The sequence below is a fragment of the Anastrepha ludens genome, chromosome 2 (genome assembly GCF_028408465.1).
Source record: "Anastrepha ludens isolate Willacy chromosome 2, idAnaLude1.1, whole genome shotgun sequence".
Classification (NCBI taxonomy): Eukaryota; Metazoa; Arthropoda; class Insecta; order Diptera; family Tephritidae; genus Anastrepha; species Anastrepha ludens.
The window spans coordinates 182,492,552-182,506,374 of NC_071498.1; the positions used below are offsets into that span (position 1 = coordinate 182,492,552).

General features: G+C 35.4%; 1 protein-coding gene across 1 annotated transcript; it reads left to right on the forward strand.

Moving 5' to 3' along the window:
* The first annotated feature begins 6,881 nt into the window (after window positions 1–6,881).
* On the forward strand, window positions 6,882–13,595 carry LOC128856018 (venom acid phosphatase Acph-1). The gene is made up of 7 exons (XM_054091359.1): window positions 6,882–7,298; window positions 7,513–7,608; window positions 8,925–9,113; window positions 9,176–9,229; window positions 11,118–11,255; window positions 12,922–13,323; window positions 13,388–13,595. The coding sequence occupies exons 1-7, from the start codon at window positions 7,149–7,151 to the stop codon at window positions 13,550–13,552; spliced, it is 1,194 nt and encodes a 397-aa protein (XP_053947334.1). The 5' UTR covers window positions 6,882–7,148; the 3' UTR covers window positions 13,553–13,595.
* The last annotated feature ends 228 nt before the right edge of the window (window positions 13,596–13,823 follow it).

The window sequence follows — 13,823 nt, forward strand, 5'->3', positions numbered from 1 at the left end:
ATAAATAAGTAATTGGCACGCACAATTATGTTAGGTGTTTGGCCGAATTCCTTCTCCTATTTGAAGCGCGTGTCTTGATGTTGTTCCACAAATGCAAGGACCTACAGTTTTAAGACGGTTCTGGCAGATGGTTTTTTATAAGTAGCTTTTTCATTCTGGTACTGTGCTCTGCTAAGCCTCCTCTGGACACTTCATTCATTCATGGTAAGGTGGTCTCTTTGGAAACAAGCTTCGTCAATCCTAACTTTTTATAATGAAGTATGCAATGCTATCGGTCGCGTCGGGACTATCCAATTATTCTCCCTGTCGTAATTCTTTGGGAAATGCTAGCAAAACATGAATTCCTTCTAAATCAACATATCACAAGAAATAAAGCTTTGTAAATTCTCCACTCATCGATCTTGGATTATGTCAAATAGTCTATCATGCCCTAACTTAAGCGGTATGTATTCCATGTCATACTACCATAGTCCTGAACATACCGATAAAAACTCTTGAGCGAGTGGCTGCTCGTAAGCAGACCATTTTGAAAATGAAATGCTTTTTCTACAAATTTTACTTTTCCTCCACTTTCTTTCAAAATTTCTAGAGCTAGCAACCCAATGCCTTGCTAAGGGAGCCGATTTGTCAAGAGAGAACGAGAAAGCTGCTTACTGAGCAAACCTTTTATCATTGAATCATGAGACACACCTAAATGAGTGTGGAAACCAGTTGTAATTATGATAAGAATAAAAGGTATACTATTTAAAATTTTTTGCGGGATACCAGCATTTTGAAAGTGCATAATTTATTTGCAAACGGTCTTGTCATCATGCGTGCGAAGGATGGACATTTTCTCAATCTCAGCCCGATTCCTTCCAAATATAGGGTGCGGAAGTCTAGTAGGAACTTCAAATCAAATTGGTTTATTGACTGATTTAAAACTACGTAAAATACCAAAAAGAATCCATTTAGCTAAATGTAATCACGATTCAATTCACGATTTACAATGAGCTAGCAATCAACAAAGAGCTAAAATAGGGAGAAGAAGTAGGATAGGCTCCACGAAGGCGCGATGGAATACATTATAGGCCGAAGCGCAAGTAGTTAGTAATATAAGAATAATCGTGCCTTGAGGTTAAAAACTCCAAACTTACGTGAGAAAAACGTAACAAAGTAAGGTGTAAGTATGTTGAAAGTTTGTTTTAGTCAACTTAATTTATGATGAATCCGTTTCTTGTATGAAATATTAAGGCCTCTTTCGTATGACTGTATACTTTACAAATGTCAAAGATGTTATAAAAAAAGGTACCGTTTTTTGAAAGAACTTATAAAGGGGTTTTCAATTGGTGCGGGTCGATTTTGGCGCCCTGTGGCAGCCATTTTGTTTTGGTGACATCTGTCAAATCTTTTGTTTATTATTCAGTTATTTATGCCAAATCATCATGGCAAGTTACACGATTGAACAACACGTTCAAATGATAAAACTTTATTATCAAAATGAGTGTTCATTAACGCAAACGTTGCGCGCATTGCGCCCATTTTTCGGTAGACGTGGTGGCCCTTCAACGTCGACTCTTCAACGTTTGGTGGCCAAATTTGAAACGACCGGGTCAGTAAACAATCAGCCAACACCCGTACGTACAAGGAACGCAAGATCAGCCGAGAACATTGCCGCGGTCCGTGAAAGTGTACAGCAGAACCCGAGGCAGTCTATTCCTCGCCGTGCACAAAAACTTGGACTTTCGCAGACTTCAACTTGGAGAATTTTGCGTCGGGACTTGGGCCTACACCTGTACAAGATCCAACTGACCCAGGAGCTCAAAGTTGATGACCATAGGCAACGCCGTTTGTTCGCTGATTGGGCTTCGAATCGTTTGGAAGAGAACCCCAGTTTTGGGCGAAAAATCATCTTTAGTGACGAGGCGCATTTTTGGATGAATGGCTGTGTTAACAAACAAAATTGCCGTATATGGGACGACACCAATCCACACGAGGTTCAGCAGGTGATAATGCATCCTCAAAAAGTTACCGTTTGGTGTGGATTTTGGGCCGGCGGCGTCATTGGTCCGTATTTTTTTGACAACGACGTTAGTGAGGCGGCCACCGTCAACCGTGAGCGCTACACAACCATGATAACCATTTTCTTATGACCCATATTGAACCATATGGACCTAGACGACATGTGGTTCCAGAAGGACGGCGCTACGTGCCACACAGCAAACGCCACTATTGACGATTTCAACATCTACCCGCCCTTATTGAAAAACCCTTTATATATAGATACATAATGTATGGAAATATCACTTTTCTCCCTGTGTGGCGATACAGTGCGCTTAATAATTATAACACAAGGACTTACTGACACGTTTTGGAAATTCCTTATCTAATTTTAACCATTATTTTTTTGAAAATATAGTTCATTCCCCTGCAAAATCAATATAAATCCAAGTATCAAACTTTGTGTAAATTAAAAAAAACAAAGAATTCAAAAAATTTTCATCGAAATTTCAAACATTTTAATCACAATTTCCAACATTTAATCAGAATCCAAAGCATTAGGGCCATTGCATTTCAGTATAATAAAGTGCTAGTTTGAATTTGAGACTTGTTTTCAGTTAGTTAACATTTATCTTATATGGGCTAGCTCTATAAAAATAATTTCTTAAATTGTAAATTAAAAAATTTCTAATGGATGCGCCAACCGAAATAATACAATGAAAGTGAGAAAAATAGTTTCCACGTAGTCTAACAAAGATCCACGTGTAACCAAGGACGATAGATATACCAGGTTTGCCCTCTAACTATGGTGTTAAAGAAAATTGTGAGGGGACTTGGGCTCCTACGTCACTTGGAGGATTCAGCTGAATTCTGCACGATCTTTTTACATGTATCACACACTCGCAACATGAGCGAGAACTCGTCCAATCAGTCGTTGTTCAGACGGCAACCAAGTGCCATTGGTTGATTTTTGTGTTGACGCCACCAACACAATCTCATTTTTTTTAAACACATTTAAAAGTAACGTCAGCCCATCAGCTGATTCTGTCAAATTCGCTGAGAGCCGAATAACGTTATGCCACAAAGCACACCTCTAAAAATGTTTTCACTATGACGTGTAAGCATTTATGGAAAATTTTAATCAAATTTAGTTAATGTTGAATATATTTAAAAAAAAATATTTCTATATTAACTCTCTTTGGACGCTTATTGTATATATACCAAATGAAATAGTTTGTTGGGTAGTGCCTTTAAAATCAAACTATCAAAACATAAAAAATATCAATTCGAGAGTAGCATTGCTGAAGTTTTTCAAAAATCAAAATTTTTAGCGGACAAGTTCAAAATTTTTTCTATCCTTGTCAATTATTCAAATATTATCTATTTTATAAGTATATATATGCATATATGCACGTATATATAAGGAATTATTACCTTGCCGCTTGATGATATTGGAAATCTATTTAAATTTCTATTTGATGCGCCAATTTCAAGTGCATATTTTTTATTTACGCATTTGCATCAACGTCGCTAATCAATTGGAGCCAATAGAGGCGCCCGAACAGTTGGAAGCCTAGGTTTGAAAGTCGTCAAGTCGGGTGAAATGTCAAGGAAACGGAACGCCAATCGAAAATCGATGGCTTTTTTACACTCGGTTGCACCATATCCCAGCATTGAAGAATACGAATCAGAATATTATCGGCCTGGGTGTTATTGTGTGCCACAAGCGGTGCCACATGTCATACCCTACACATGCGCCTATCTGCACGAATATGCCCCTCAATGGACGGCAGCCTGCAACACAGCCACTTATGTGGTGGATACATACGGGATAGTTTATTATCTCAGTGATTTTGAACATCAGATGCAGTTTCTAAACAATACGGTCGACACGGATATTGTTTACCATATACCCACCTATTTTGATGAGCATGACTGCGAGGTAGTCGCTGAAGAAGATGAGAGTGAGGCTATCAGTCCACGAAAACGGGAACGTATTGAAAATGAAAATGATGTTGAAGAATCGGAAGAGGAACTCCCGGGGGACTCTCAAAAGGTTAGTTCTGACAAAAAATGTGTGGTCGACCCACAAGTGGAAGCCGATATAGCCGAGCATGGTTATTATGTGGAAGAGCCCGCTGACACAGAAACTGTAGTTACAAAGAAAGAATTAGCGTGAAAAGTAACTTATATTGATTTATTTCACTGCATTGTCTGTATATTTTTGAACACTTTATTGAATGTAACCATTGTCGATGTTTACTAAGAGATTTGTATTAAATTAAAAAGTTTTGTGTTTGATACTATACGTAAGGAGATCACTAGACAAAAGCAGCAAGGAGACCAGCTATTGAAGGAAATAACTGTTGTTGTTGTTGTATCATCATAAACTTTCCCCATAGATATTTATCGGATGGTGCTTGAGTCGCAGTCCTGGGTCGGATATTTGTAAATCCGGGTCATTCCGATAGCGTAGAACCAACTGCCGCGAGAACGGAAGGAGTAGAAAAGCACTCTCACTTATTGTTTATGCCTGGGGGTTTCAAGCTGTGCCTTGCTTGACCTTCATCGCAGCTGCTTAAAAGGCCTTAAACAAATAAATATTAATAAATAGCAACAGAAAAAAGTTTCAGTAGACGTTGGTAATAGCTTGATGCTAACATGGGTCCCTAGACATGTGGTTTTCGTGGGCAACGAGATATATGACTCTTTAGCCAGAATGGGCTCTGAGACCAACTTCCTTGGCCCGGAGCCCATTCTGTCACTGCCTTCTGCAGCCATCAAAACCACGGTTAACAAACGGGTTACTCTAACCCACAATTGTGCTTGGCAGGCTGAAAGAAGCTGCAGATGGACAAAAAAAGTTATGTTACCTGTCATGTCCGACCGACTGTCACAGTTCCTCCTGTCACTAAACAGAGGCGACTGTAGGAGGCTGGTTGGACTGATGACGAGCCACTTTCTATGGGCAAGGCACATGGAAAAGGTGGGCATCGCAGACAGTGCACTCTGCCCAGCATGTGGAGAGGAGGATGAGACGGCGGACCACTTTATGTGGTCTGATGAGTAGAAGCGACCACCTTGGCTCCTTGGCACCACAAGACCTACTCAGATGTCTGCGGAGGTCGAGTAGATTTAAAGAAAATTAAAAAGGGAATCCGGCAGTACAAAGGACTTAATTGTGTCTGAGTGATATACTTGCCAGTCTGTCCCGACAAAAAAAAAAAAAAAAAAAAAAAAAAAAACGTTGGCATGGTGCAAAAGCAAAAAAGAGTTAGAACAAGGAAAGATTGCAAATGATATTAATCCAAAAGTAATCGACATCAAATACTAAATTTTTCAAAGAAATCTTGATCAATACGACTGGGAAAGAGCCATTTTAATCGACTCCATTCCAATCTGTACTTGGTAAGGACCGTTAGAACTACCATGCGATTCAAGTCTAAAACTGTGATTAAACAAAGAGATTATTTTAATTGCGAAGCAAAGTATTCCAAATATCCTACTTTCAATACTATGACTGGTGTGAGAGTGGCTTTTTTGCTATTGCCACGACCAGGCCAGAAATTAATTTAGAGAGAGAATTGAGAGAAGTTGTTGCAAAACTTTAGCACTGATTTGAGAAATTATGCTCACAAAATCTTCAAAAATAATATTTTTGCATAAATAATAAAAAAAAATTCTAAACTTTCTAACAATCTGTTTAAATAATAGATGAAGTCATTGAAGCAGCCTGTTGTTATCAAATATAATGTACCCATGCTTTCTTGCGGCCCAGTTGAAAGAATGGTTTCCACGAAAAGATGTTAAATTTATCTGAGAAAAAGGTATTATGGAAAGTAGCTTAAATAGAAAAAAATAAATTAAAAATTAATTTTATAGCTTACGTCTTTGAACGTTCAATATGCGAATTTCTCGTGGACACCAATATTACTTATGACATTGTAAGGGAACGGTTTAGAAGCCACCAAAAGATGGTGTGTTTCAATTTGCTGGGTTGAGAAAATTTTCTTTTTCATTTGATTCTTTATTTTTATTCGAAAAAAAAACTTTTATCTAAGGGTGTTGTCGGCGATGGCAAACCGAGTGTATTGCTGCCATAGAAATGTTGCTCATAAAAAAGCCGTTTGCCATTCGGAAGTAGCGTAAAATTGTATGTCCATTTAATATATAACATGTTTGCCCGAAAGACAAGCCCTGAGTTTTGGCAGATTTTGGGTTTCAAAGAATTAGTAACTGTTTCCACTGTGTGTTTCATGTAATTCGTTTAACTTTTTTTAATATGAAATGCATGCATTCATTGAACATGAATATTCACGAAACGTCTGGCAGCAATACCGATCGAATGAGTTGCCACATCTAGTAAAAATTACGATGGTATTATGCACATGCAAGAATGATAGCTAACAAGATAAAGAGAAATTACTTGTTGTAAATATTCAGTGAATGGCTTGTTAATATGGCAATTTGAAGATTTGTGACTTTTTAATTAAGCAAACTAATCAAACGAAATGCAGCGTATGAAATTGGGGAAGTACGAATTATAAAAATACCTCCAAATGCAGTTTTTTTTGCATTTTTATGCCGGTGGCGCCGTAGCAAGAAAATGTGAGTGTTTATGTATAATTCTTGTATTTGTTTCGTTTCTATTGCTTTCGCTTTTTCTTCTTCACAAACAAGTAATTTCCCTTTCTTTCTCTTTTGTTTGTTTAGTTGAAGAGATGATGTCTCAGCTGATTCGGAAGACGCAACAATTATTGCTTATATTCTATCATTCTTGGTTAACATTCTCATTGAAATTTGAACAATCCAAATCACAAAAATAAAATACATGTAAATGTTGTTGCTCTAGCGAACTCGACTTCTATGAATTCACTTTTCCTGCACTCAGGCAAATCAGTCAATTTTTTGCGGTCGCCGCGTGAAATACAAATCTCATGAGATATATTCAGACATATAAATAAGAAAAACGATAACGCAAAATAATATACAAGTGTATGAGTACAACATATTTATACATACGAGTATGAACATATGTATGTAGATAGGCCCATTTATTATTTTTGGATTTAAAAAAACATGTTGTAGTAAGAAAAGTGTGATTGCATAAAATTTGTGGCATACACGTTTGAATAAAATTCAAATTAAAAAATCACCCATCCATCAAGATGGTCAACATTGATTGTCAGTCGAGACGCAGCACCAAAATATCGGTTATTATTTTAGGTGGTGCGCTCTGCACCGTTATGATGGCATATTTCGTTTTCGGCGATAACAACGATGAACAGGGCTTGCGAAATTTAAGAATGATCTCCATTGTAAGTTTTCATCACTTTGAACAAATAAGATTGTTTTCATGCGTTCGTAAATATTTACATGCCAATGTCAATAAAAAAGTGTGATAATTTAGCTTAATGATCCAAAGATAACAGATAGATGAACACAATATCGCACTAATGTACATTCCAACAAACCTATGTGCATATGTATATAAGCAATAAAGTGTGTTACGGCTGTGCTTTCTATTAATAGGTCTTTCGGCATGGTGAGAAGACGCCAAGTTCCTTTTACCCCACCGATCCGCATGCCCTGCATGACTGGTCGTATGGTCTGGGGGCCTTGACACAGGTAAGAAATTCATTCAAATATATTGGGGTACTTCACCAAAAAATGTTGCGTGGTTTCGACCAGAATAATACAATTTATTGGCGCTTAATCAAAGTTCGGCTTTAAACCCAGGTTAAGTTAAAGTAGAACTAAAAATTTAGAACTGGGTTTATTTTCTTTACTATCATAGTCAATTTAGTACCTATTTTGTTTTAGTAAGAACCAGTTTTGATACAAGTCTATTACATTTAGTGTCATCTGACATACAAACATACATATAAGTTAACATTCAAATATTTTAGTTTTGTTGTTAACTTTGAAAATTAAAAACGGCAGAATAGCAAAAAGCAATCATTAAATTTCGATTAAAGTTGTGTATTTAATTTTGATGCACACCTATGTTTACGATAATGACAACGCGACATAAATATAAATCATAAAAATATTAAATGTAAATAAATATAAATATAAATATTAAAAATATATAAAACAAAATCATAATTTAAAGTTTCACATTTTGAAGAATGTAAAAGATTTTCTTAAAAATTTACAAATTTTTAAATGGGATTTTCATAAAAATATGTGGTAAGCAGTTTTATAGCCCATTAAATTTAGGTACAGTAAAGTGCCAATTTAAAGTGGCTCGAATTTGCGTTGATTTTTGAAAATATTGGTTTGTTGATAAAAAGCATTTTCATTTTACTCAAATGGATTAGGGTCTCTTACCAATCTTTCATGGTTTATTATATTAAAATCTCTTTCAACTGAAAATGTAACATTTTTATTAGGTGCACATACATTCGTAAATTTCATTTGATTTTTGTGGTGGTTTTAAATCTAAACCCGGTTCTGAGCTAAATAACAGGTACTAATTCGACTATGATTAAAATAAACTATCTTCTTGATTGCCGCGATAACCACTTGCGCGATTTTGGCCGAGTTTAAATAAACCATGGCTTCTCTTAAACCTGTTTACCAAATATAGAACCGCCTTATTTTCGACTATGACTGTACGCCATTATAATTTAAGGCTTCAGTATTTAAGATTTCCGTAAGCTTTTAAGTATGTAAGATTTAGAAAAATCTTTGTTTTTAACAAATAAATTTAAAAAAAATTTGCTCCAAAAACTAAAACTATTTAGAAAAATGGAAAGTTTTAATACTATTTTATTTTATTTATTATTTTGGCCTTTTAAGCGTCAACTATCTATCATTTGAGGTAATTTTTTGAAAAAAATTATTTCAAAAACCAGTTTTATTTATAAAACAAAAGAGTAATGCACCCTAATGTATATAAATACATACATATATGAATAAATATTTATAAATCCTTTTAGAAAGGCAGTCAGCAGGCTTATAATCTGGGGAAAAATTTGCGCATGCGTTACTATCGTCTATTACCGCCCAACGGTATCTATACGCAGCAGCAGGTGCTCACACTTAGCTCAGCGGCTGAGCGCTGTATTATGAGTGCGCAGAGTGTTTTAGCAGGCTTTATACCACCGCTGGACCACAATAACATTTTGGTGAGTGACTACAAAGCAAAGTGAATTATGGTTTATTTAAAAATTTCTCTCTTTACATTTAGCCGATCGCTTGGCAGCCGGCAGCCGTAAATGTAATACCCCGCAGTGAAGACATAGTAAGTTTTTGGCTTTCCGTATTGGCCAATATTTATACACCTTACAAATACGCTAGCAAACACCTGCCCGCTTTGCTGTGTGCCTTTTTTTATACTACATATTTTAAGTGGGTACGCTATTTCAACGCTTTGGGAAATACTATACTTTGACTTTGCTTATCCAGAATTCGCTCACAGACTTTTACTGATTGGCCTTGAGCAAAAAAAAAAATAAATAAACATCAAAAATCTATTTTCCTCTCTTTTTCTAATAAAATAAATTCAATTTTTATGCAAACTTTTTAACATGGCAAAGATAAACAATTTGCAAATACAGTGCACTCGCGGTAACTCGAATAGCCGCTAAGTCGAACGACGTGCTAACTCGAACACATTTTTTCCCCTATTGACTTCTTTGTAACTCGAACAATAAAAAAGCGCTATAACTCGAACAAAAAAACAAATTTATTTGTACACACATTCTTTTCAAACATGTACATTTTGTACATACATACATATGTAATAGTATATGTATATAAATTATATGTATACTAGTGTATTGTCCATATGAATATTTCGGCGTTAATATCCCGTTAGTTTTCTGGGAACAACATCTTGCATTGACCAAATTGCTTTAAATTTGACATTTGTAGTATATCAGTGCACGTCAGTAATGGATCGTAAAAGGTTGAAGTGTTTAACATTAAAAGAGAGGGCTGAAGTCCTTAACAAAATTAAACGTGGATGTAGTGTTACTTCTCTAGCGAAGGAATATGGGGTAGCCAAGTCCACCATAAGTCTTATAAAAAAGAAAGACAAGGCAATTTTAAAAGCAGTAAACAACACGTTTTTGGGTCCTGGGAAGAGGAGAACTTTAAAAGCTTCTGAGTTTCCTAAAATGAAAGCCGCTTTATACAAATGGTTTCTGTCCCAAAGAAAAAAGAATTACCCAATAAGTGGACTCATCTTGAAAGAACATAACATGGAAAACATAATTTACAGCTCGAATTTACGCTTTATGATGTTAACAAATGGAATGATGGTGCCGAATTTACCGACACAGAAGTAATAATTGAAACTAGTGATTCTGAGTCTGAGTTTAACAACACAACTGAGACATGTGAGCGGATATCATCTGAGGAGGCAGTTAGCTCTATCAATAAGGTAATTCAGTGGGCCACAACTGAACAAGTAAGCCCCGCAAAGGTTAACACTCTTCAATTGTTGCGTGAAAAAGTCATATTCAACATTGCTGCAGGCAAGAAAAGACAAACACACATTACAACTTTCTTTTCGGCCTAACTTTTCTGTTAAAGCTGACTTTTTTTGTGTAACTGACACAAAGACTGCCAAATATTTGATGAAAAATATTGAAACGAATTAATTATTTTAAACATATTCATGTTCATATCCATATGTAAATAAATAAATAAATTTAATTGAAAAAAATCGATATGGATGACTGTTTTTTTAACATAGCACACTCAATTGATAAGTCGAACAAATTCGATAAATCGAACAGCGCCTGTTTTAATTAGTTCGAGTTATCGCGAGTGCACTGTATTTGCGAAATTTTAATCTAAAAATTTTGAATATTCAGCCACTTGGCAGAATCGACTCCGATCATTATTTTGAGCATTTTGGTATAAATATGCTTATAATTATTTAGCTTGATTCTTTTATGTTTTTACATCCGCCTGTTATGTGAACAAAATTCTAATACCATACTTTTGGGCTCTGGGGACAACAAATCAGTTGTTCTTGTATGATTATAACCTAGACTACTTCTGTCTCATTTAGACATGCATAAATACATATGTATACATATATCTAAAGAGAAAAAAAAAATTACCATCTACATTTTTTTACTCGTTTAATTACATTAACTTATTTCTTACCTTCTATGCAGCTCTTGGCGCAGAAGAAACCATGTGCGAAATATGACACAATTCTGCAAAAATTGTATAAGAATCCACCACCCGAATTGCGGCAGCTTAACGAAGAAAATACGGAACTGTTCAAATTGCTCACAAAACATTCAGGCAAGGTGTGTATTGTTAGCCAATGTATTTACATGTACTTAATTACAGTTTAACATTGTAATAACCCTGCAAAGGTTTAACTTTTTGTTGGGACTGGCATGCGAAATGTAAGCAGAGAGTGGGAATTACAACACCAAAATGATATCACCAGTTAGGGTATTCTATATGAGCCTCGGGTTGAAAACAGAGCCATACGTTTTAAATGTCACTTCTACATAGAAATACATACAAATGTAGTTGCAATTATGAGTGACGTGTGACTTGACAAGAATAATGTACATATATACCAACATGAACAAAAGGGGTCAGTCGTCGACTATAAATGATTAACTCGGCAAACCAAAATAGATAAGAAATATAGTTACCAAATAACTTATTGAATTACTCGTTAACTAATAATTAATTAAATGACTGATTTTAGCAAGATTTCGATTTCATGGTAATTAAGATCCACTGAAAGCGCTTTCACTTGCAGGAGAAATTCTCCTAGGTTTCTTATATATATATAATTGGCGCGTAAATCCCTTTTTTGGGTGTTTGGCCGAGCTCCTCCTCCTATTTGTGGAGTACGTCTTGATGTTGTTCCACAAATGGAGGGACCTATAGTACAGTTTCAAGCCGACGCCGAACGGCAGATATTTTTTATGAGGATGTTTCTTATGGTACGAATACTAGAAGGAAGACTGTTAAATAGATTACATCACACAAAAGTGTAGAAGTTACGACAATGTGTTGGCAATGACAGGAACTGGAGCCAAAAGTTTGTAGGATTGGTCCTCAAGTAGTATTTAATGGAACAATGGCTTTGTATGTAATAAGTTCTTATCACAATATTTTTAAAAACTTATAAAAGTATAAATTTCTTAGAGGAAGAATTTAAAAGTTCTACAATAATTTTAGAGCTCGCGAGAATTTTAGGCAAGTAAATAAATATTTTTCTAATGGAATCCTCTGCAGGGTTTAGCGGTGCTAATTTGTTGGCAGACGCACCTACCCAGCAGCTTATATTGTAGTTTGGAATAGAAAACGCACAGCGTTGTATATCATTTGTAAAATGCAGTTAGAACAACAGCTGAAATTGCTGTCAATCACAATATCAAAGTATATTACCTTAAGTTATTCACTATCTGTGCTGCATTTGTGGTTAACTATGTATATCTAATATCAAAAACACAATCTTAGTTTTGTCGTAGACAAACCCTGTTAACTCAGCAAATCAGCTGATCCCTTCAAAATCGTTAAGAGCCGGTTAACAGTCTGATGTTGATCACACCTTCTGAATTCTCTCCACCGTGTTTTATTATCGTGACTTGCTCTGTGCTCTTGAAAAAAATAAAAATAAATAGATAAACTGTTCAGCTTATCGTCTTACTCTTTTTAGTTTGCGCAGCCGTAATAAGTATAAAAAATTAGTGCAAAAATGGCGCATTTGAGTGAATGCGAGCCTACACACATCTTTATGCTGATTAAAACAGCTCGATAGTGCATAGCTGAAGCACTTAAGAATCCCTTAAAATGGATTATGCCGTTATTAGCAGTACATTCATGTTCGCATTTTTTTATAGAGCAATAATGTAGAGGAGTCAAATATCTCTATTATATAATATATATGTATGTGTATGCATGTGTATGTTTTGTAAATTTCTATTTGATTTCAATGCATTTACGTAGAATATTTCTACGCTAATGGATGTCGAAATGCTTTACACTACATTGAAAGTCGAATCTGAAGCAGGTCTGGTATTACCTGACTGGACGGAAAACATCTATCCAGATAAACTGGAAGCACTAGCGGCACGCAGTTACTCACTTTATACTGAGTCGAATCTAATGAAAAAAGTAAAGGGTGGTGCTTTCTTAGCCGAGATAATTAAAAAGATGGAGAACAAGCGGAGAAAGAATTTGAATCCCGATCGTAAAATATTCTTGTATTCTGGCCACGATATTACATTGGTGAATATTATGAATACTTTGAATATTCTGGATCAGACTGATACCTTACCAAGCTATGCTTCTGCACTATCTTTCGAACTGCATCATAGTTCTTTGTTTAAGGAAGATTTCGAAGTGAAGGTGAGTTTGACAATATTTTATAAATGTGCATAAATAATTTAATGATCATCTTTTTCTCTAATAGATCGTATATTACTATAACAGTGACGACAAGTTTCCAAAAGAAATCCATATACCGAACTGTAGCGCGCCTTGCTCGCTCACACAATTCAGTAATTCCATAAATAATCTTCTTTTGGACAATTACGATGACACGTGCGAAAATCCTAAGACAGAATGCAAAACATAGAATTGAAAAACAAATTATATGCATATACATATACGATTGTAAATATGTGGAAATAATTCTCATGCTGAAAGTGAATCTTCCGAAAGACTTGTGTAAATGATTATTTAAAATTTAGTTATAATGCTACGTTGTAAAAGGTTACAATATAGGAAATCTATTTAATATCGTATCTCATACAATTCGTCTGTGCTCAATCTTTCTAGGGCAGTAATAAGAATGATAAAGCATGAGGTTTGCTTGATAACTTTAATAAGTATTGCAATAATTTCCT